The sequence below is a fragment of the Electrophorus electricus genome, chromosome 26, assembly GCF_013358815.1.
Source record: "Electrophorus electricus isolate fEleEle1 chromosome 26, fEleEle1.pri, whole genome shotgun sequence".
NCBI classification, from domain to species: Eukaryota; Metazoa; Chordata; class Actinopteri; order Gymnotiformes; family Gymnotidae; genus Electrophorus; species Electrophorus electricus.
The window spans coordinates 7,008,259-7,030,887 of record NC_049560.1 but is presented as its reverse complement, the minus strand read 5'-3'; the positions used below and the strand labels follow the sequence as shown (position 1 = coordinate 7,030,887).

Here is a 22,629-nt window from a genome sequence, read left to right as displayed (position 1 = left end):
TGCGGAACTTCTACACCTGCACTATCGAGAGCATCCTCACGGGGAACATCATAGTCTGGTTTGGGAATAGCACCAAGCAGGACAGACAAGCACTCCAAAGGGTAGTGCGTTCAGCAGAGCGCATCACTCACACGGAACTTCCTGACCTGCAGACCATCTACTACAAGCAGTGCCAGACCAAGGCCAGGAGGATTGTGAAGGACCCCACCCATCCCAACAATAGGCTCTTCTCTCTGTTGAGGTCAGGGAAGCGCTTTCGCTCCCTGAAGACCAAGACAGAGAGACTGAAGAGGAGCTTCTTCCCACAGGCCATTTGGGCCCTGAATCAGGGAAACTGATAAACTGTGGGGACCACCACCACCATGTAACATAACTGTATATATATTCAATTACCACCATGTAACATAAAAACTGTAAATATGTCATTTTACAAAATGGATCTGTACATTCTGTACATTGTGTACATACATGTATACACAATCATATACATTGTACATTGTGTATATAAACATAATATACATATATTGTACATACATTTGTTAATATATTTTTGTACATATATAGAATATATATTTCTCTATGCACCCCTGTTTTCTTTTTCCTCAGTTTGGACAGAGCACTCGCAACCATTTCACTACGAGTTATACTGTGTATGACTATGTATGTGACAAATAAACCAAACTTGAAACTTGAAACTTGAAACAATGAATAATTCTCAATATATTTTATTAATTTAATAAAAACATTACAAATGCCAACTGAGGTAGCTGTTCTTTGCAAAAAATCATATAAATGGGTGTGACTATTTCTGTAAGCAAAACAAACAAACAAACAAACAAACAAACAATAAACCAATTTTATCCAATTAAAAAATATATACTTATTTAGAAAAAGTTAGCATTGACAAATATGTGCAAATGTACTTTCAAATACACTAATCAAGAGTTTCACGCCACTCCTTCACCTGCTGTATTTGTTGCATTACTTACCGTTTACTTCTAAAACAGTAAGTGATGTAACAAATGCTCAGTTAATGAATTCATAAAGGTTATTTAAACATTATGCTAAATGTTCATATTAGGCAGGCAGTCCATATAATATCACATAATATGATATTATAATATACCTACTTTTATATGTATGCAGAACCTAATCCTTACATGTATAAGCATTTCATTACTTATGTAGCTTATTTTTTTTTAAACATTGTTGAGTCAAACTTCAAAATGACTGAAATGGCAGCTATTTTCTCACGCATCAACTCCAGGAAGTAGAGTGGCTTGATCTTCTTGTTTATTCATTTTTCTTCAGAAAGTGATAATATGGTTTAAAATATACTTTAGTTACAAATGACATGTTGTATAGCTTTGTTGTATGTACTTTTTGGTCAAAGAAAAAGATAGTCAGCTTTTCAAAATGGGCAACAGATGTTCAACTTTTTTCCCACTAAAATCAGTGTTTTCTTGTATTCTCATTTTGTGTTCCATGTTTGCATCAGTTTGTTTTTCATTTTGTTTTCCCCAGTCTGTATATGTGTTGTTTGTTTTCATTATTTTATTAAACCCTTCCTTGTACATGCATCCTGCCTGTTGCTTCATCTATGGCACCATGTGACAAATAGAATGAAAGATGAAGACAGAAATATATAGAGCAATCCTGGGTGAAAGTCTGGACCTGATCCTATACTGGCCTCACTTAATGTCACATAAAGCTATCCAGCAAGCTAAACACCATTATATAAACACCAACACCAACATATATCTGGACACTCAAAGTGTTTTATCATATGAACAATGTAAACCTGAAATATCAACACATACACTTATGTGCAAAATAATAGCAGTCTAACATCACTAATGTATTTAATTACTGATATTGGCAGAAAAGATAATAACAACATAGGAAAAAATTCATGACTAGGTGTAGCCAAATAATGGGCAACCAACAGAATCAACAGTCATGACATGTTGTACGCTGCTAATTGGGTGTAACTGACTCATTTAATGAAAGGGGCGTGTTCAAATTAATATCAGTGTGGAGTTCAATTAATAAGGCCATTCATTCTATGAAGAAACAGGTGTCAATTTTGGCCCTTATTTAAAGAAGGAGGGCAGCAACTGTTGTACCTGCTCGTTTTAGCCCTTGCTCAGTGAATAAAATGGATCGTTCCAGACATTGTACCGAAGGAGAAAAAACTTTGATCAAGAAGTTGATTGGAGAGGGGAAAACATATAAAGAAGTGCAGAAAATAATTGGCTGCTCAGCTAAAATGATCTCAAAAGCTTTAAAATGGCAAACAAAACCCAAAACATGTGGTAGGAAAAGAAATACTACCATCTGTGTATATCATAGAATAACAAAAATGGAAAAGAAGCATCCAATGATCAGCTCCAGGGAAATCGAAGATCTTCAGTTATTTGTGAGTACTGCAACAATCAGAAGATGCCTACATGACGGCAAACTATTTGCAAGAAACCCTCGTAAAGTACAATTGCTGAAAAAAAAGACGCGTTGAAAAGGTTACAGTTTGCCAAAGAATACAATGACTGGCCTAAAGAGAAATGGCACAACATTCAATGGACAGATGAGAGCAAAATTGTTCTTATTGGGTCTAAAGGCCACAGTTTGTGAGACAACCCATAAACACTGATTTCAAGCCACAGTAGACTGTGAGGACTGTAAAACATTGTTTGGGGATGTTTCTCATACTTTGGAGTTGGACACATTTATTACATACCAGGCACCATGGACCAGTTTGAATATATCAAAATACTGGAAGAGATCATTTTGTGTTATGCTGAAGAAGAAACGTCCTTGTAATGGGCGTTTCAGCAGGACAACGACCCCAAACACACCATCAAGCGGGCAACATTCTGGTTCCATACCAAAAAGATTCATGTTATGAAGTGGCTAGCCCGATCCCCAGACCTCAATCCGATTGAGAATTTGTGGAGTGACATCAAAAATGCTGTTTTTGATGCAAAACCCAAGAATGCAGAAGAACTGTGGAATGTAGTCCAGTCAGCTTTGGATGGAAGATCTTTTCGCAGGTGTCTGATGTTAGTTGACTCCATGGCACACAGATGTAAAGCAGTTATTAGAAATAAAGGAAATACAACAAAATATTAGTTCAGTGATCAACAGAAAAGCTAAATCTATAAACAACAGTTTATACTGTAAATATCTGAGTTTGTAAATGAAAATGAAGACACTGCTATTTTTTTAACAACCCATTATTCTTTTTTTCTTCATTTACAGTTTCAAAATTGATATTTCATTCATATTATCTTTTGGAATTGAATGTGCAGTGCTCCCAGTGCCTTTGTGTATATGGAAATAAATGCTATTATGAGGATTGACCTTTTTCTTTGTTGTTTTAAACACACTGCTATTATTTTGGACATAAATGTACAAATAAGTAATGCTTACATAGAACCATAAATAAATACTTTTGCTAGCAAAATAAAAATAAAAATCACAAAATGTAGCCAATAATTCTCGTATAAGGCACCCCAACTATGGAATGCACTTTCTACCTCAGTACGGGATTCAGACACACACTCAATAACAATAAACCTACCTGTTCGCACAAGCCTTTGGCTAGCATATTGTGCTTGTGCAATGCTATCTTCAAAATTGTTATTCTGACATGTACTCATCTTTTAAATATTATGTTGTCAAATTTATTGCTAGTTGGCTATAGTGAAACAAACTATTGCTCTTACTCGGTATAGTATACCATCTTCTATTTTCTTATCTTATCCTCTGCCTTTGTCCTTACTACAAGGTGTTCTTGCCATGACACCCCATCTTTGGATTATGCTCACTGCCTCAGAATTGGACCCTGATACACCTTCAGTTCTTAAACTGAGCTGGATCATACTATTTGCAAAACCCTCTAGCCAACTTTCAATCATATGTACTATGCATTCATATGTATTTGTTTGCATATCTACCAATATACTTCCTTCCTCTTTCTGCCCATCTTACTTTTCTTCCTGAGCTATCCCTGATCCTTTACATGGAATCCAACCAAGATTGAGCCTCCCTGCCCATCTATCCCTGGAACAGTCTCTACCATCATGAGGTTATTTGCTACTGCATGCCTGATGAAGGAAACCCTGGCCTTCCACCAGACCTGGCCCTGGACACTGATACACTACTGCCATGTCAACTTCACATCAGAATTAGAAACTATACTGTCAATGTAAATTTTCATATTTTTATGATTTGTCCCATAGATAGTGGAACAGAATAATTCCTAAAGAAACACATCAGAAAATGGCTCCACAGCTTTCTGAACATATGTGCGATCAGATTTGCTACAATCTCCTACAGAAAATTATTTTTTGCAACTTGTTATCCAAGTTTGAAAGCTGGCATTTTTATACTGTATGAGGAGTACTGTGTGGGAATACTGGCAGTGGACCATGGATCGGTGGCTTTGTGGAATAGTGAGCAGTGGGGAGACACAAAGGTGGGCCAATGGAATGCATGAACAGAGCCGCTACTGTAAGTACTGATAGCTTGTGCTATGTAACATGTGCTATGTATAACTATGTAGTCCTGTCTTCTAGCCCCTCTAACAGTGTTCATTCATCTACTGCTAATACTAAAGCTAACACTGCTGCTCAGAGACACTGTTGTGCACAATAAGATCACTTCATCTGCAGAAAAGATTTGAACCACCAGGGTATTTGTTCTGACAGCAGAACGTTTACAAATTTTTGGCACTTTTGGTAAGGCTGTGAGAGGACATACTTAAACTGGATGAATACACAAATTATTAAACTGTTTCAAGAGCACAGTCTGAAATGCATGTAGTGTCTGGGAGAGAATAAACCTGTCATACATCATGTGCTTTTGCCTGGTGGTGTTGCTGTTTACTTAAACCTAACCTGAACCATCCAGAAAGCACCACAGTGACAGGAAAAGTTTGCATTAGAAGACTCAGTAAGCAGAAATACATATGGTATGTTTATAACTTTAGGCAGCACTGTTCTTGCTAACACCTTTTTGTTATACAGATGCATACTCATGTCTCCCTTTATGTTTATGCATGCGGATTTCCTTCTGGGCTTGGCACCTGGGACCATACAGCAGAGCTGTTGCCCATTGACCTAGCTACGTTTACAGTAGTCAAGACAAAACAACCCAGTACCCAAAAAGAACAATAAGTGAAATGCTTTAAGAGGCTTAAACAAAGTCAGGTGCATTTCTGTTGTTAATTAAAGGTGTGACTTCTCTCTTAAACCTGTCATGGAAAAACAAATGATGACTGTAGATACTGTGCAACAAAAATAAAACAGCTGAGTGATTATCAAAGGTGTTGAACAACTCTATATATATATATATATATATATATATATATATATATATATATATATATATATATATATATATATATATATATGTCAATAAAAGCAGAAGACACTGTGGAAGATATTTTCTATGAGCAGCTCGAGGAGCTGAGCAGTGTGATCTAGGGTGTGTAGTGTGTATATGTCCTTTTTTTTTGACACCAGACAGGATGGGATACCTCAGGATTTTTTATCTATCTGTATGTTCCATTTTACTCACAGGTAATTATACTTTTATAACTTAACTCTTGAAATGTAAAGAATTTAAATATGTACTTCTAAACCAAATTATGATTTCATATTACATTTTTCAAATACATGTTCTCATTTCAGTTCAATTAATTAATTGATTTTTCAGATTATTTTTTGTTTGTTGTGCCTTTAAAAAAAATACATTCAAAATTGTTAGCAGCTGTATCTATCATTTGATACCGATGCATTACTGAGATCATAATTAGCTGTTTAAATATGACCATAATATGATCCCAGATAAACATTATTGATCATAGTAAGACAGTGTACCAAGTGCAAAAAGTAAAAACCCATTCTGTAAAAATTTAGGAGCCTAGAATCTGGTCATAGGCTTTTTAGTGACATAATATTTTAACGAAGCTGTTAAAAAACCTATTTTCAGATCATAGGCTAATATTTTAATTAAGAGGGGTCAAAAGATCTGACATTGATGAAAACCATGTAACAACCTATTTATGGAACACATGTAAAACTACAGAAAAAACACTCGCTTTTATACTCAGAACTGAAGGGTACTATATGCGTTGCAGACTGCACAGTGGTTCATGACCAGCAGAAACACACATTGCACCCAGCATTACAGCAGAAACATGTCCAAGAGAGCATTACTCCCAATGACTTAAGTAACATATAGTTCCTACTGGCTACTGTGCATTTCTGTTGAAGCATCCCTGAGTCTGTGTGAGCTGACCTGCCAAAAGGGACACAGTGGGCCCACATATGAGTCTCTACAGGAAGTGTTTGACAGGAAGCCATTCAGGCCAGCTGTGAACCTCCACAACCCCACCACTGTTAACATCTCCTTCACTCTGTATGCTGTACTGGGCGTGGTGAGTCAACACATGACCACTGGACTGTCTCATATAATTGAGTTGTATGTTGGTTGTGTTCATGTTTAAACCTGCTTGATTTGATCCACAGAATGAGAAGACACAGATTCTTACGACCTTCCTGTGGTTGCGGCTGGTAAGAGTCCAAGTTATTTTCACTTCATAGGGGGATGTTGTCATGGCACTGTCATAACCTGATGTGTTTCTCTTCCTGCAGTACTGGTTTGATGAGTTCCTTATCTGGGATCCTGAGTCCTGTGATGGAATCAGTAAAATCTCCCTCCCTGTAAACAACCTGTGGTCACCTGATATTATTGTTTATGAGTTGTAAGTGCACACTAATATAGACATTGTCTGATTTATGAAGAGGTTTTGGGATTAGATGGATAATTCCATTGAGTCTGACCTCTGTTCACCTCTCTTTGTCTTTCTCAGTGTCGATGACGACGTGTCGCAGGCTTGTCCTTATGTGTACGTTAACCACACTGGGTTCATCCGCTATGATAGGATGCTCCGGCTCGTCACCGCCTGTAATCTGCAGATCTTCAATTTCCCCTTTGACGTTCAAAACTGCACTCTCACCTTTGGCTCCTACATGCACACCAGTAACGCACATAATTCCCTGCTGCAATTTTCCATCATTATCAGCATATTTACCATCATCTCCCCTGAGTGGGCGAGGCACTGCCTTCACCATGTGCAGACGCTTAGGCCTTCACCATGTACAACACAGGCATGTTGAGCTCTTAACAGCCTCTTCTCCTGTGTGTGTCTGCAGTCAGAGATGTACGACTCAAAACTGCTGTGCCTTTTGAGGAGATGTCAGGGAACTCAAAGCGCTATCTCGAGGCCAGTGGAGAGTGGGAACTGGTGGTCATTTTAGGAGAAGAAGGAATTCTCAAATTTGACATAGATGAATGGGACATCATTACTTTCTGGGTGAGAATGCAAAATTACTTTTTGGGTATTGAGGGGTTGGACAATATGAGGACACATCCCACTGCAAATGCTTTTCACATGGAGACATGTAACATCCACATGTTATTGCACATGGTGCAATATCAAATGGAAATTATCATTCACCTTTGACAGTTCTAATCTCCTAATGCAGATGCATGTCTGTGTTCATTTACTAGGTGGTAATAAAGAGGCGTCCAATTCTCTATGTGGTCAACCTCCTCATACCCAGTGCCTTTCTTATGATTATCGACATCCTGTCTTTTTACCTGCCACCACACAGTGTTGACCGTGCCTCTTTCAAAATGACCTTGATCCTGGGTTACACAGTGTTTCTTCTCATCATGAACGACCTTCTACCAAGCACAGCAAATGGCACTCCTATTATAGGTAAAGTCCAGCAGGAACCCATTTAAAACCACCATTATGAGTAAACCTACTGCTGTAAACTCAACATCTCCTACCCAGTAATGTAATGAGAGGGTATGGTCTTTTAGGTAGAGATTATTTAGTTCTAACGCATTTTTTCATGTGTATAGGTATCTATTTCTCGGTGTGTCTGGCTCTCATGGTAATTAGCCTGCTGGAGACAGTTATCATCACCAATGTGCTCCACCACAACTCAAGGAAGTATAGGGAGGTTCCACATTGGGTCCAAGTGATTGTGCTACGCTACATTGCTTGCATCATCTGCTACAGGTGGCTTGATGATCCTTCAGATGGCACAATGACAAAAGAAGACAGAAGTGTCCCCTGGACCATCCCAACCTCAAACACAACCTCCAACCAACACCCAGCCATCTGCAGTAAGACCCACATCATACAAGAATTGAGAAGCATGTACAGGTCCTACCTCTAGATTACATCTACTGCAAAACTATTTCACAGATATTAAGTGGTGAAAATAAGGGGAGCATCAAAATTCACTTCCAGTCTTCTTGGTATTGGATTAACAGATTATAGTTTAGATCTGCAAAAAATAAACTTCTAGAATAGAAAGACAGAAACAATCATTCCTACAATTTATTCTGTTCTTCTGGGTAGACAAGGCTAAAGAAATTAGTTGTGTCAGTAATTGTATTACTAACAGTAACAGTAATTGTATTATCTAACTGTAGTCCAAAACAAATTGCTAACACTTTGCTCTCTTATCTCAGCATCTGGGAGCAGTGGCCTGACTGTACCTGAGCTCACAGAGATCTGTCATGACCTGAAAGCGATGCGTGCCCACCTAACTCTCCTCCAGAGAGAGACTGAACTACAGGACCAGTGGTGTCATGTTGGGTACATCTTGGACCTCCTGCTCTTCCGCATCTACTTGCTGCTCATCACCTGCTATGCACTTGTCATCATCTCCATGTGGTGCATCTGGATGTACCACTGATACCTTGCTCGCTAGTGCACTGTATGAAACAGCCACTACAAATACAGCTACACAAGAAAATATCGAATGTTCCTCTTCTATCTCTGAGGTGTAGGCATTTAATTTTCATAACAGCAAAGTAGACTTTATTGTTAATATATCAAATTGAGTACATTTGATAAGGGTTCAGTGATTTTAAAGTATAAGCACTAAATTTAAAAAAAGTTTAGTTAACAAACTTTCATTTTTTTGCTTGCAAAAGAAAAAATCCAATATAAAATGCAAGTCTTTCTTTTTAAATTTATTTTGTATAACAGGTCAATTGTTATTTACATTTTGTCAGTAGTGCACTTTTATATAATCACAAACCACATAAAGTAATTGCAGGCAGACCAACCAGTTATAGACGACATCAGCAACCATCAGCAGGAAACTAACAGTGAACAATTAAAAAAAAAAAAAAAAAAAAAAAAAAAAAAAAAAAAAAAAAAAAAAAAGATTCCATAAACAGCTACTTCAAAGCAGGTCTGTCCTTTCATTTCCCTTAGTCACACTGGGTCAGTGCATTCAGGGACAAAGTGCCTCACACTTATTGCTGTAAACAACTCAACAACAGAAACACATCTTTTTGTAAAGCTCAGCTATGTTAAAGTAATATTTGAGGGGAAAAAAAACAAATCTGATTTACATTTATGGTGTGCTGTTGATAACCTATACACTGGATAAGAAGCAGAGTTTGACTCTATATACAGCGAACTGACTCGCATGGCTAATGCTTAAAAAATGATGGCTAAGTTGACTCAAAATTGGCATGGTACAAATTCAGCAAAATCCAGTTTCAAAGCATCTCAATCAAGTAATGCAGGGTAATTGCAGCAAACGTGGCATGAAAGTATCTCAGTATTATAAAAAGATATTTATAGCTTCAAAAGGCTGCAAATGGTAATGGTCTAATTAAGCAAAATGTACTTTAAAAAATCTGCTTAATACTAGCAAAAGGTTCATACTTGCAGTTTGTGTCATTAACTAATAGCTTTGGTTTTCCTTTTTCAGGAACATGACAAACAGCTCTATAAAAATTCATAGAAGTCGGAATCTAAACCTGTTTTATCACCCATACCTGGCAATAATCAAGTCAATATGAATTTTACTAAATATGACTACAAGAGTGTCCTATATATCAACAACAAAACTAAGATTAAGAGTATACCATCTCTTAACACACAGGGTACATTTGGTGCAGCCAGACCACATATTAACCTGCAGCACAGAGAAGGGTGATTTAAAAAAAACAAACAAACCAAAAACTTGGTTTCTTACCTGATTAAACTGACACGCTTCTTATCCATCAATGCAACACCATACAAGCGCAAATTAAATTATCCCAAAAGGACACAGCATCACAACATCTTTTTTAAACTGAAACAAAGTTTGGTATAAAAATAATTATAGAACATTCCCCACCAAATCTTATATTGTCTTAAAGCACACAGCTTCTCTGTCTAGCTGTCATATTGCTGGTTGTCAAGCAGTACCCAAGCTCTCATACACCCTCTGCCAACACAGATACTGTGCAAAGCAAAAATGCTCAGTCTCAAGAACAACAGCAGTAGCGGGCATGAAAGAGGCACATAGGTATTGGCAATATATAAAAGTTGACAACTACATTTACAAATAAATAAACTACTAAAGGTATGTGTCATTTCTAACTTCTTTCAATGACCCAATTGCTTCATCTGAGTTTACGGGGGGGCGGGGAAACCAAAAAAAACAGGCAGAATACAACTTCTGCAATACCAGTGATATAGAACGATTCATATTTCAAAAGAGGAATTTTACAAAAATACCTCTGCATTTAAAGAAGCCACTAAGCAGTAGGAAGATAAAGACCTTTTCAACAGGTTTACTGCAGTTCATAGTCTGTACAGCAGCCATGTGCTCTCCCCGTCAGTCTGCATTTTATACACCTCCTCCGTCATCCTCCTCCTGCTCCTCCATATTTCTGCGAGCCATCCTCTCCCTCCTCTCTGCTAGCCGCTGGCAGCGCGGACACTCTTTACTGTTCCTAAAACAAGTCCTGTGGTAGCACGCACTGCACTCTGAAAGACACAAGACAAATAGGTAGTACTACCAAGAATAACATCTCTCAAAAATTCTGTAACAAAAAATTACTTATTCAAGCAAAATATGAGGATTCAGGTACAACTTCCACCCCAAGTTGTTCTGTGTTACTATTAGTGGAAATACTCCAATAGTCCTGTATCCTCTCTCCTCTCCTCTGTCTGACAGCACTCTGTTAGCCAGTGGTTCTTAGAGAGTTACCAAGGCATCCACTACATGATTAGAGGATGAGTAGGAGCCCTCACCTTCACAGCGCTGACACTTATTTAGCTCATAGGCAAAGATGATGTCCTTCTCATTGCCACAGAATTCACACACAAACCCCTTGGCCTGACAGAGCTGGAGAGACGACAATAAAAGGAGGGAAACAAGCCTATAAATATAATTGGATGAGCATGAACCATTTTTCTCTCTAACATTTAAAGCAAATGACAGGATCACACAAGAACAAGCCCATAGTACATATCCAAAGATCTCCTCACCACACAGCCAGCAACATGTGTGGATCCCAAGCGGAGAAGCTCTCGTAGCTTTGGGGTCAGGTCACCAGAACGCACTGCTATGAGGTCATTGAGGGAGAAGAGGTGAAGGTCTTCTGTCAGATGACCAGGAATGGTGTCAAACTGGTCCAGCACTCTGTCACAACACATAGGAATGAGACGGAGAAAACTTAGACCATAAATTAAGATTCTATAAGCATAAATATGCATGACACATACACCCACCCACAAAGTAGAGAAAGCACAGTAATAAAAGGCACCTACTCTTTAGCCAAGCGACAAGTTTTAAAAAGATTCTTCATATGGTATAGCTGGACTCTCAAGACCTGTAACAAAATAAAGGTTTTTATCCATATGTGCAATTTAAAAGAAAAATGGGGGGGGGGGGGGATTTAGAATGAAGCAGACCTAGCAATATTAGTTGTATATAATTTGTCAAGTGCATTCCACAGAGAGTAAACTATCTCTGATTTTCTCTGTATAACTGCACCTCCTGTCTGGTCTGCTGCTGATGTAAGATCAACACTAAAAGAAGTTTCCTGCTTTTCTGCCCTCTGCACCAGTGTGAGAGCTGTGGCGCCATCATGTGCCAATGCCCTCCAGCTGTGCCTTATGTCGTCTACATCTACAACTTGCACTCCTTTATTCTTCCAGTCTTTTTAAGATTCCTACCATATGAAAACCATGAACAATTTTATCTGTGCTAAAAATTCCCAGACTCATGAGGCCCAGCAACTTCCAACCAACAGCACTGACAATGACGGTCATGAAGTGCTTTGCACACCTAGTGAAGAGGTACATTACATCACAAACACAGCACCTCAGGAGGCCTCTGCACTTTCCCTACTATAGTGGAGCATGGACATTCTTTCTTCCAATCTTATTCTTGCAAACCTTCCAATGACACTGCAGCTCCTCACCCAGAGAATAACCAGATTTTACCATGAACAAATTACTCCCAGCACCAGTGAGTCTGGGCCACACTGCCATTAACAGGATTAAAGCTTAAAGAATGGAATATTTGTGACTACTGCAAGGACACACAGCCCACATTTTGTGTGGAATGAACTTTCTCTTGCTGTCCGGACAGCAGAGTCCCTTACAGTCTTCAAACACAGACTGCAGACCCATTTATTCATGGAATATATAAAATGACCACTGACCCTGCTCCTATGCTGACTAACTGAAACCCGTACTTATTGTAGTGTTTTGCTTAATACAATGATGTTGACTGCTCCTTTGTTTATTGCACGCATCATGGTCAAATATGGAGCTTATGCATTTTGTACTTCTAGGCATCAGCATTGATCTCTGTATTTCTACAGTATTCCAGTTCATTAGTATTTTGGACTCTAACCTACTGTACTGGCTAGGATGTATTCTATGAGTAAACGACAAAGTACTTTTGTAAGTCGCTCTGGATAAGGGCGTCTGCTAAATGCTATAAATGTAAATTAAACAGTGTGTTAATGCATTACTGGCAATACCAGCTAGTCACTTTCTTGAGCAGCCAGTGAATTGGAGAGTGTTGCCATCATTACACTTACAGCACTTAGCTGACGTTTGAGCAATTGAGGATCTTGCTCAGGGGCCAGTGGCAACTCGGCAGTAGTGGGGCATGAACCTTCCGATTACAAGTCAACTACCTTAACCAATGAGCTACCGCTGCGCCATGTAGCCCATGTGGCTGCCTGGCTGATGGCTTAGCAGAGCTTTGACACTGAAGTGTGCTATGCACAACGACAGAACATGCTCTTAGGGATGGGATTTGCATCATACTGATGTCTCAGTGAGGATCATGCCAGTTCAGGAAAACCCCACACCTGTGCCCATCAAACACTACTATTTTGATCCAAACGGCTGAAAAAACAAGATCATTGCATATGTGGATGGCTGTTCTTTACAATACACAAAAACTCACAATGTGGTATGGATCAATGACACACCATTCAAGCCTTAAATGTTCCAGCTGGGAGTGCAATTCTCCAATGTGCTGAAATAGCTGGCATTGTCATTACACTCAAACTAGCTAAAACAAGAGAGTAAAAATGTGAAATCTGCACTGGTTCAGACTACATGCATCTGAGTTTTATGTGCCAACTAATGGTATGTAAAGTCAGTGGTTTCTTAATCTTGAACAAAACAAAAAACAAAAAACAAAACCTTTTTACTAATGGCTCTTGTCTATCGACCCCTTCCATCCTTTCATTTAACTTAATTCATCCCTCCATCCTCCCTTAGGAAAACACCTATTTTCTAACTCCCTTAATTTTCAAACTACAGTCATAGGAGCCCATTGATTTTAGAACTCTCACAATTTAAGATACTGCCAACAAACTTGGTAAAAATATTTAATAGCCAACACCAAGCTGCAAAACGCATTTTATACTGATGGATCTCATCTACATTTTTAAAAATCCCTCCATACTCAAACTGAAAATAATGTTAACTATTTGTATATTCATCAAACGATATAAATTTCAATTTGTAATACAAATTACATATCTGTCCTTCATAAAATGTTAGCTATACTGATTGTCGGTTAACATATTTTTCATGCTATTGCAATAGTCTTTGGCAAGCCATTTCAAAGTTTTTTTTCACGAAATTCACTTTCTAATTAAAATTTGAAACTAATACTAACTGCATGGAATTTTACTATGAAACTGTTACCATTTCATCCCTATTAGTAAATTACCCATCAGACATTCAGATTTTGATAAACACCTTATTCATGGAAGATTATATTCAAGCATGCCTTATACACACCATAAATGTGTAATAGGGAATAATGAGCATGTATTGTCAAGAACAATACAGACAAAACAGACAAAATAATTTTTATCCCTTTGATAAATTTGTGACATTTAGACAAATTGTGGAACTTTAAATTTAAAAACTTTATATTTACATTTACATTATCTAGCTCAATAACTTTATTTTTCTCTATGTTTAACAGAATAGCATTATTTTTAATCATTGAGAAAGTATTTTGAATTTAAAAAAATGAAATTAGGAGGATTTTATCAGGAAGTCACTCATTTAAATATATAATAGTATTGTCACGGTTGGCCCCTTCTAGTGTCCCCATCTCAGGTTATTGGTTCATTTTCTCCATTCTTTTTCTAGTCTTTGTTTTGGTTTTCACCTCATTTGTATCACTCGTGCATTGTTTGTCATCATTGTTTAAACCTTGTGCTTTCCATGTTAATTTGCTGGTCTTTGTGATTTCATTCCTGTGTTAAGGCTAGCCTCTGTTCGTGTTCCAAGCCTCGTGTTGTCTATGCCTGTTTTGTGATCTCTAGTGTTTAGTGTTTGTTTTTATCGTTGCTTGAGTCATTGTTAGAGCCTGCTTCCCATTTTGTCATCACGTTGTGTTTTGTGTAGTTTAAGATGTATTCCTTAACTCTGTGTCGGCTCTATGACCCTGGACCGTGACTACGACTTTGATTATGGATAAATCTGCGTGCATGCGTCCACCTCGTGATTGATCCACGTTACAAGTATGGCTAGAATATGCCATATGCAAGGCGGAGACGTTTTTATACAAATGTAGGGCTAACCTCTCTTTTTTCACTCAAGTTTGTTGACTGAGAGCAGTGGCGTGCTGATGTCCCAGGGTGCCCTCATGCCTGTGTTTCCTTCTGGCTCTATTCTTTAAGCTGTACTGCCATAGCTAGATCTGCTGGAGTCCATCTCTGCACATTATAGTACCTGGACACACACTCTTACCTGGACATGCCTAATAATCTAGTCTCTCTTTCTGCCGAGGTACACCTACCCCTGATGTCATGATATTAATGAGCCTCAAGCTGTCTCAGCTGCCATGGCTACTCCCACCACTCCCTGATGTCCCCTGCTGTAACGCACCACACCTCCACCCCAGCCAACTAATTCTCAGTTGCCCTTAATGGATGTTCTTTTGCAGGATGGGTTTCGGACACATGAACACCATCACAAGATTAGGCTCTCTAGAAAATTGGACTAGACATGGACTAGACATTAATTGCTTATTTTTACATTTTATTATTAGTTATTTTTCTCTTAAAATTGTTATTGTGGTGACCGTCGGCGGCCAGAGGAGCATGGCACCCCCTCTTTGGGTCTTGGTTCCTGTCAAGGTTTCTTCCTCATGGTCTACAGAGTTTTTCCTTGCCATTCTTGCCCTTGTCTTGCTCACTGGAGGCTTGGAGTTGGACATTTGTAAAGCTGCTTTGTGACAACATGTGTTATAAAAAGTGCTATTTAAATAAATTTGGATTTTTTTTAAACTATGTACATTGCCTGTCATTCATTCCTTGTCGCAAGTAAAATCGGAGGTTCTTTATAATTACAAATAACCAAATAAGTATTTTGACGGTATGCTTATTTTGTAAAAAGAACAAATAAACAATTATATTTTAACAACTTCAAACTGGTTTTAAAAGTGTTGCTACAGGAGAAACACTCCTCTGTATGTTAATTTTTTGGGCTCAATGCAATTACCATCACTTTTCTAAGACTCATTTGTATTTATGCAAAATTTGGCATGGGTTCACGCTTTACACACTGCAACACAGAAGACTATGTCATAATGGAGCTAATAATGCCATAATTCAGGAGAGTAGAGTTCTGTTTGGGATTGTTTGTATTTAAGAAATTCAATTGGATGAGAAACAATAGACCAAAGATTTGCAGTGACGCTTACCCGCACCGCTTCTAGGGCTTTGACCTTCTTGTACAGGCTGCTGTTTATGTCGTTGGGGTTGAAGAGAGGGTCTCCTGCTATCTTACCCAGGAGGTCCCTTGCAAAGTTGCTGACATTGTACTTGCTGAAGTCCCACTTCCTGAGGATGCGGCTTGGAACCACAGAAACAGCATTCTCATGGCAGCACTGGCAAAAGTAGCGACCCAGATATTCACAGTACCGCAGTCTCTTTATATAGTCTGTCAAAGCAACAGATGTAAAGTTATGTACCCTACAGTAATGTACCCTAATTCTCTAATCTCAAAAACAGATCAACACAGTACATTTCATACAAACTTACACAAGATGCAATATGTTTAACCAAACAGCCTAATATACATGTTAATTAATATTATGTAGCTTACCAGGTAGAACATGATACTAGAAACACCAAGGTCATAGTTTAATTTCCTTAAATCATGTGTACAGTCATACTGATAAATATGGAAGCTGCTCTGGATAAGAGCATCTGCCAAATTCCATAAATATGGATGTAAAACACATCAGATGAACATGTCTTTTTAAAGTGCTAGAGCTGAACCAATAAAAAAGTGGTCAGTGTTCAAATGGATATAAGCTCAGAATAAATACATTCACACATTGGCACCCAAACATGCAATGTACCTGGATCAATGCGTGTACCACATCCTGCACACCTGTAGTTCTGCTTGGCCACTACTACTTTCCTCCTGAGGCACAAATTATAGATACAGTGAGTAAGAAAAAACAATCATAATATTACATAGACCCCTGATAATCAAATCCACCACACTAACTCCACCACACTAGCATGGTACCGTCACCAGAACTGCACTACTCCTGAGTCATATGAATAGGTGTTTATATCAGGAAAGTACTAGCATGTGCCTCCCTCTAGTACTGATTACTACATATTTTTCCACCAACATGGTGCCAGTGCTGGTGCCAAAATCTTGGAACTGTTCTGTGCTTTTCCACCACAAAAAGTGGTTCTTGGCCTGCAAAAAATCAAACTTTCTTGTCTGGAACCAAGGAATTGTGACCTTGTTCTCACTTGTAATGTTTACATTTACATTTATGGCATTTAGCTGATGCTTTTATCCAAATCGAATTACAATTCTAACTAAGTACAACTTGAGCAATAGCGGGTTAAGGGCCTTGCTCAGGGGCCCCAACAGTGGCAACTTGGGAGTGGTTGGGCTTAAACCAGCAACCTTCCATTTACAAGTCAAGTAACTTAACCACTGAGCTACCACTGCCCTGTCTGGCTGCCATCTTCTGGAAATGTGCCTTTTCACCGTGTTTCATTTAATCTGTGTTGGGTTTGTGTAGTGGGTAACATTACGGCCTGTCCCTTGGGGGACTGGGGTTTAAAGGCAAGTGCTCTATACTATACCAATAAGAGTCCTCAGGGTAACACTACATTTGTCTTCATGCTTGAAATTGTAAGACGCTATGGATAAGGGTGTCTGCCAAATGCATAAAATTTAAAATATCTCAATATTTTGTCTGCCAATAAAGTTGTTGTTGCTTAATAGTTGCAAACATTTGTAACATAAAACAAACAAAACACATCACTTTGCACATAAACATCTATGACAATCCTTTAGCACCAGATAGAGATGCTGAAAGTGTTGCTCTCAAATCAAGGACTAAAATTTGCAAACATTTTTGCTTTTATGTACTCTATCAATGTTTTTTCCCCAGATAGGGAACTACCTTATCATATATGTAACAAATCAACTGATCTCAAGTCATTCTTGAAATGTTTGCTGGTTCCTGGAAACTGGCACTGACTACGAAGAAAGCATTGTCCTTTAGTTGTCCTTTAGTCCTTTAATATATATTAATAGTTGCAAACATTTGTAACATAAAACAAACAAAACACATCACTTTGCACATAAACATCTATGACAATCCTTTAGCACCAGATAGAGATGCTGAAAGTGTTGCTCTCAAATCAAGGACTAAAATTTGCAAACATTTTTGTTTTTATGTACTCTATCAATGTTTTTTTCCTCAGATAGGGAACTACCTTATCAGATATGTAACAAATCAACTGATCTCAAGTCATTCTTGAAATGTTTGCTGGTTCCTGGAAACTGGCACTGACTACGAAGAAAGCATTGTCCTTTAGTTGGTGGAAAATGTGTTGGACTCACTTTGGTGCAGGGTGAATATTGAAGATTATCTGAGGCCTTGGAGGTGCCCATTCCAGGTTTCCACGTACTCGGATGCGTAGTTTATAGATGTCTGCATGCTCCCCATCATCAGGAGAGATAGGCAGGGAATCGGGTATAGGGAGCAGCTATAGACACAACATAGAGGAATTAAGTAAAATTTCTGTATTATAACGTAATGTTACAGTGGCCCTTAGGAGGACTAATTAAACAACACAATTAGGCTACAGATGACCATCCATTGTACAGCTATTCTTTACACAAATTTCATAAATTTGACAGAAATCTCAGAGGGAAGTGCAGAGTTTTAAGTGGTCTTCTGTCTTACTGCTGAGAAATGACTGAGGTTAGCCTATCTGCTTTTCATTAAAACACAGTTAACCAGGTAGCCAGTAAATGTGTGCAGTCATTATGTCCTTAGGGGTGGTAACATGGATAAAGGGAGACACATACACACACGCACATTATACATATAAAAAATAAAAGATACGGTAGTTTCATGAAAAACAGGATGTTTTGAACAAAGGTCCTTCATCTTCATCAGTTGTGCAAGCAAAGTGCTATATATGTGTGCGTGTGTGTGTGGTGTGCGTGTGTGTGGTGTGTGTGTGTGGTGTGCGTGTGTGTGTGGTGTGCGTGCACACGTGTTCATGTGCGCATACATACCTTCTGAGGAGCATCATGCTCCGGAACAAGCCATTCAAGCTCAGAGGCAGCAGGAAGCTGCATGCCTTCAAACTGACGTAGAAGCCCCATAGCCACTGACTCCGCAGAGTTAGACTGAAGGAAAGAGGGAGACCTACACAGGAACATTTTCAGCACATGACTGAATAAGCTGTTATACAATAAGCTTCAATAAAGACACTTGGAACTGAAACAACCCCATTGTGCAATCCCTTACACAGAGTCAGAGCTGAGAAAGGACCTGCTGCAAGGGGTTGCACTTGCTTTGATGTCTGCATCTGCAAAAGGAAAGGAAAAATCATGACCATATGACCACACAGACATTCTTCTTCATAATGAAAAGAAAGGCTTTTTGTACTAACATTAGATCTCAATTTAAAAATGGCCACCATAATCTAATGCAGTATAGATTGGCTCCGCAAGAAAGTTTAGAAACAGGAAAATTCAGAGGAAATTGTAAACTTCTTTCTGCTAAGAGTCCAGAGTTCTTTTCTTACTAAAGGTTAGTTATGTTTTACTGCATAACCTTTAACGCTTGAGTCATACACTTAACCTCATGAGCAGCAGGAATGCAGAGAAGACAGACAGTAGCTACTGAACTAAGAGATTTGGTACTGAATGTGACTAAATACCTGTGAAGGCCCAGGTGGACCAGCTTATTACAGAGTTAACAGTTATCAAGTGGTCATTGTCATCCTATCAATATACAACTAGACCTAGTGAAACACTTTCCTCCATGTCTTCATGTGCAACATACCAAAACAAGACAGGGGTTTATAGTATAAAACATACACAAGTGCAGTACTGTACATGAAATAAAACACAATAATTACACATGGTGCAAATCTGAAAAGAATTGAACCCAAACAGGGCGCTTCATCTATACACACCATTTTGTCATATGAACATTTTGAAATGCTGGGAGGTTTACTATTGATATGAATGCTAAGAAAAGCTCACAAGATCTCAAACTCCCTAAAGCATCTACGTAAGGCTACAAAGCAACCACACAAACACTTACTTCCAGTACAAAATCCAGCTTTATAGCACTGGCCGTATCATAGTGATAACTGCCATACAAAGCTTATAATGTCTTTGGTAATAATATTTAAGAGGTAATAAAATACTAGTGCCTACTTGCAGATACAGAAAAGCTAGTACTACTTATGCAGCAGTAGACAAGCTCTCCAACAAGTATATTATAATGCTATTAGAATTAATGTTAGAGACAATTTGGCTCAAATAAACTGACGAGCAGCTTCTGAGAGATTTACTTGAACACACACCCTCGGCTGCATAGGCCATCAGCATTAGGAAGTAGCTCTAGAGCCATTTTCGCAGTACCAACACAGTTGTCAGACACCTGAGAAAAGGGAGGAAAGGGGCTGTGACATGCCATTCTGAGAAGCCAGCAGAGACTTCACCAAGGACAGGCCTACAGCCACCCATCCCTTCAAACACAGTCAGCATGGTTAATGCAGGGAGGTCCTTTTAGGGATGGCCCGTACATCTTTCATCCATACACAATAACTTACCACTAGCACAGAGGTTAAGTTCCTGAGAGTTACAAAGTAACTTGTATTGGAAGCATTACTAGACCATTTAGATTTTCTATTTCAAAACAAGTCATGTCTAAACACTCCTGAAAAATAGACACCTTCTATCCTTTTTATCCATTCCACATGAAAAGTAATATATTAAAGTTTAGAAAAATATCATAACTTTAAGGTTGTTTTATGACATATGGCTTTAAGACTGACTGTTATAACACTTAAAAATAAACATCAGGGGGAAGTACAAACAAAAACAAACCAATTAGCACTAGAGAGGAAAATTTGAGAAATACCAAACTTACAAATGCTTTAACCCTGCCCCCTTCTCCAATATACACCAACTCCACTCTGTCCGCTAAACACACCAACAAACTAGCCATAAGCTCACACATTAACATACCCCAACCTCTGATCTTACACATTTCCACACACAAATGCCCCAACTCTCAACTCACAAACCAATTACCCCTACATACATTTTAACGTCCCACCTCTCAGCTCACATACCAATTACCCCATACACATTTTAATGCCCTGCCTCTCAGCTCATACACTGACCATTCCCATTGGTCAACTTCCAAAACTACACACACATCCTTCTCCCACCTCTTATCTCAATGTTCTCTGCATCCTCAGCTGAGCCAAAGTCAGAATGGTAAATCGAATCTTGGGAGCTCCTCTGTGAACCACAACTGTCTGTGGAGGGGACTGCTGTGCAGAAGGGAGAAAAATGCATCCTTAAATGTGAATTTAGCCCACATTTTCCTCTCCAATGAATCTCCAGAGCACATGATTTCTAACATCTAATCATATTAATAATGTTCATAACAATCAGATGATAAAAAAAGCATCAGATGTAAAAAGCTTTTAAATCGCAGAGTTTGCTACATCTCAACACCACAGCAAACCCAGACTCTACTATGCTGTTTGTATTCTACCCTGCTGGGAAAAGCCAGGCAGTTGCAGCCGGCTGTGGCGGATTTGCTGTCTGCGCAGACGGATCTTTTGCTTGAGCTGCTGGATTTCGCAGTCGCTGTCTCCATCCTCCTCGGCTTCCTCAGCCCTTCGGCACATGTTACACTTCATAAGCTCAATGGCAGAAATGAGCGATTCGGAGATGCTGAAGTGGGCATTTTCCTACCAGGAGAACAAGATACAGCTCAGATACCACAGTGAATGAGGTTATGGAAATTGAGGTAGAAGAAGCTTCTTACCTTCTCTAGATCTGCACAGCTGCCAAAATCTTGTTCTGAGAGATAGCTGATAAGACTCTGACCCTCCAAGGGCTTCCGGAACATTCCATCTGGGATACAGCTGTATTGAAAACCATCTACACAATCATGTAAATATGTGGCATAGCACATACTTTTGAAGAAAAGTATGTTTTAGTAATGAAAAGGCAATACTCACTAGCCTCCATATATAGGGAACTGTGACTGCTGTCACTGCTCTGAGGAGAGAAAGGACCATAGCTCTTCACACAGGACTCATCCACAACACATTCTGACACACACACACACACACACACACACACACACACACACACACACACACACCATAATTAAGATACTACCGATACACAAACACTCATTAATCCATATTATCCCCATTTCCAACCATATTACAGAATAGATATGAATGAAATAAACATCTGATTACAGAAAAAGAGCTAAATTAAAAAAAATGTGATTTTAATGCACATGCACAACGAAAATTCGTCTTGACTTGTGAGAACGCAGGGTATGTACATCCCTCTGCAATACTAAAAATTTAACTCTGCCACCACATTGCCCAGGTCTGACAGTCAATCTTAAGCGGCATTTAGTAGTGAGAGTGTACTGCAGAGGTAGCGCCCTCTGAACTTGTACCATTTACTTAATGTCTCCTTCAGGCTGAACTATATCATCTCTCATTTCGCTTGAATATCTCATTTCTCCCTGGCCTTCTACCAGAAGACTTGGAGTTGAGTTATCCCAAGGACTTCACTCTTCTACATTGAGACTGATCTAATTCCTGGGCTCTGTTGAAGCCACTGCTCCAGGTTAAAGGTCACAGACTGATTGTATGTCTCAGTGTATGCTATCCCTGCTAGTATCCTGCATTCTGCTACCAGGTGCTGACCTG

General features: G+C 38.8%; 2 protein-coding genes across 6 annotated transcripts in view; one reads left to right on the top strand and one right to left on the bottom strand.

The window, feature by feature from the left end:
* Nucleotides 1-4,430: 4,430 nt before the first annotated feature.
* Nucleotides 4,431-8,783, top strand: LOC113575420 (5-hydroxytryptamine receptor 3A-like). The gene is made up of 9 exons (XM_035523092.1): nt 4,431-4,512; nt 6,279-6,442; nt 6,534-6,578; nt 6,660-6,769; nt 6,878-7,047; nt 7,221-7,381; nt 7,579-7,789; nt 7,939-8,205; nt 8,557-8,783. The coding sequence occupies exons 1-9, from the start codon at nt 4,431-4,433 to the stop codon at nt 8,781-8,783; spliced, it is 1,437 nt and encodes a 478-aa protein (XP_035378985.1).
* A 254-nt stretch (nt 8,784-9,037) lies between these two features.
* rubcn (rubicon autophagy regulator) overlaps nt 9,038-22,629 on the bottom strand; it is a 25,075-nt gene continuing 11,483 nt past the window's right edge. For 3 of the 5 annotated variants that reach the window (XM_027006878.2, XM_027006881.2, XM_027006882.2), the window contains 13 exons: nt 21,916-22,008; nt 21,720-21,835; nt 21,444-21,642; nt 21,112-21,216; nt 19,170-19,230; nt 18,935-19,067; nt 18,251-18,396; nt 16,734-16,798; nt 16,071-16,309; nt 11,648-11,709; nt 11,366-11,519; nt 11,129-11,222; nt 9,038-10,861 (listed from right to left, as the gene is read on the bottom strand). In XM_027006878.2, coding sequence (XP_026862679.2) covers nt 10,722-10,861; nt 11,129-11,222; nt 11,366-11,519; nt 11,648-11,709; nt 16,071-16,309; nt 16,734-16,798; nt 18,251-18,396; nt 18,935-19,067; nt 19,170-19,230; nt 21,112-21,216; nt 21,444-21,642; nt 21,720-21,835; nt 21,916-22,008 — 1,607 coding nt within the window. In that variant the 3' untranslated portion in view covers nt 9,038-10,721. The remainder of the gene's footprint in view (nt 10,862-11,128; nt 11,223-11,365; nt 11,520-11,647; nt 11,710-16,070; nt 16,310-16,733; nt 16,799-18,250; nt 18,397-18,934; nt 19,068-19,169; nt 19,231-21,111; nt 21,217-21,443; nt 21,643-21,719; nt 21,836-21,915; nt 22,009-22,629) is intronic. The other 2 variants (XM_027006879.2, XM_027006880.2) reach the window with 2 other exon arrangements.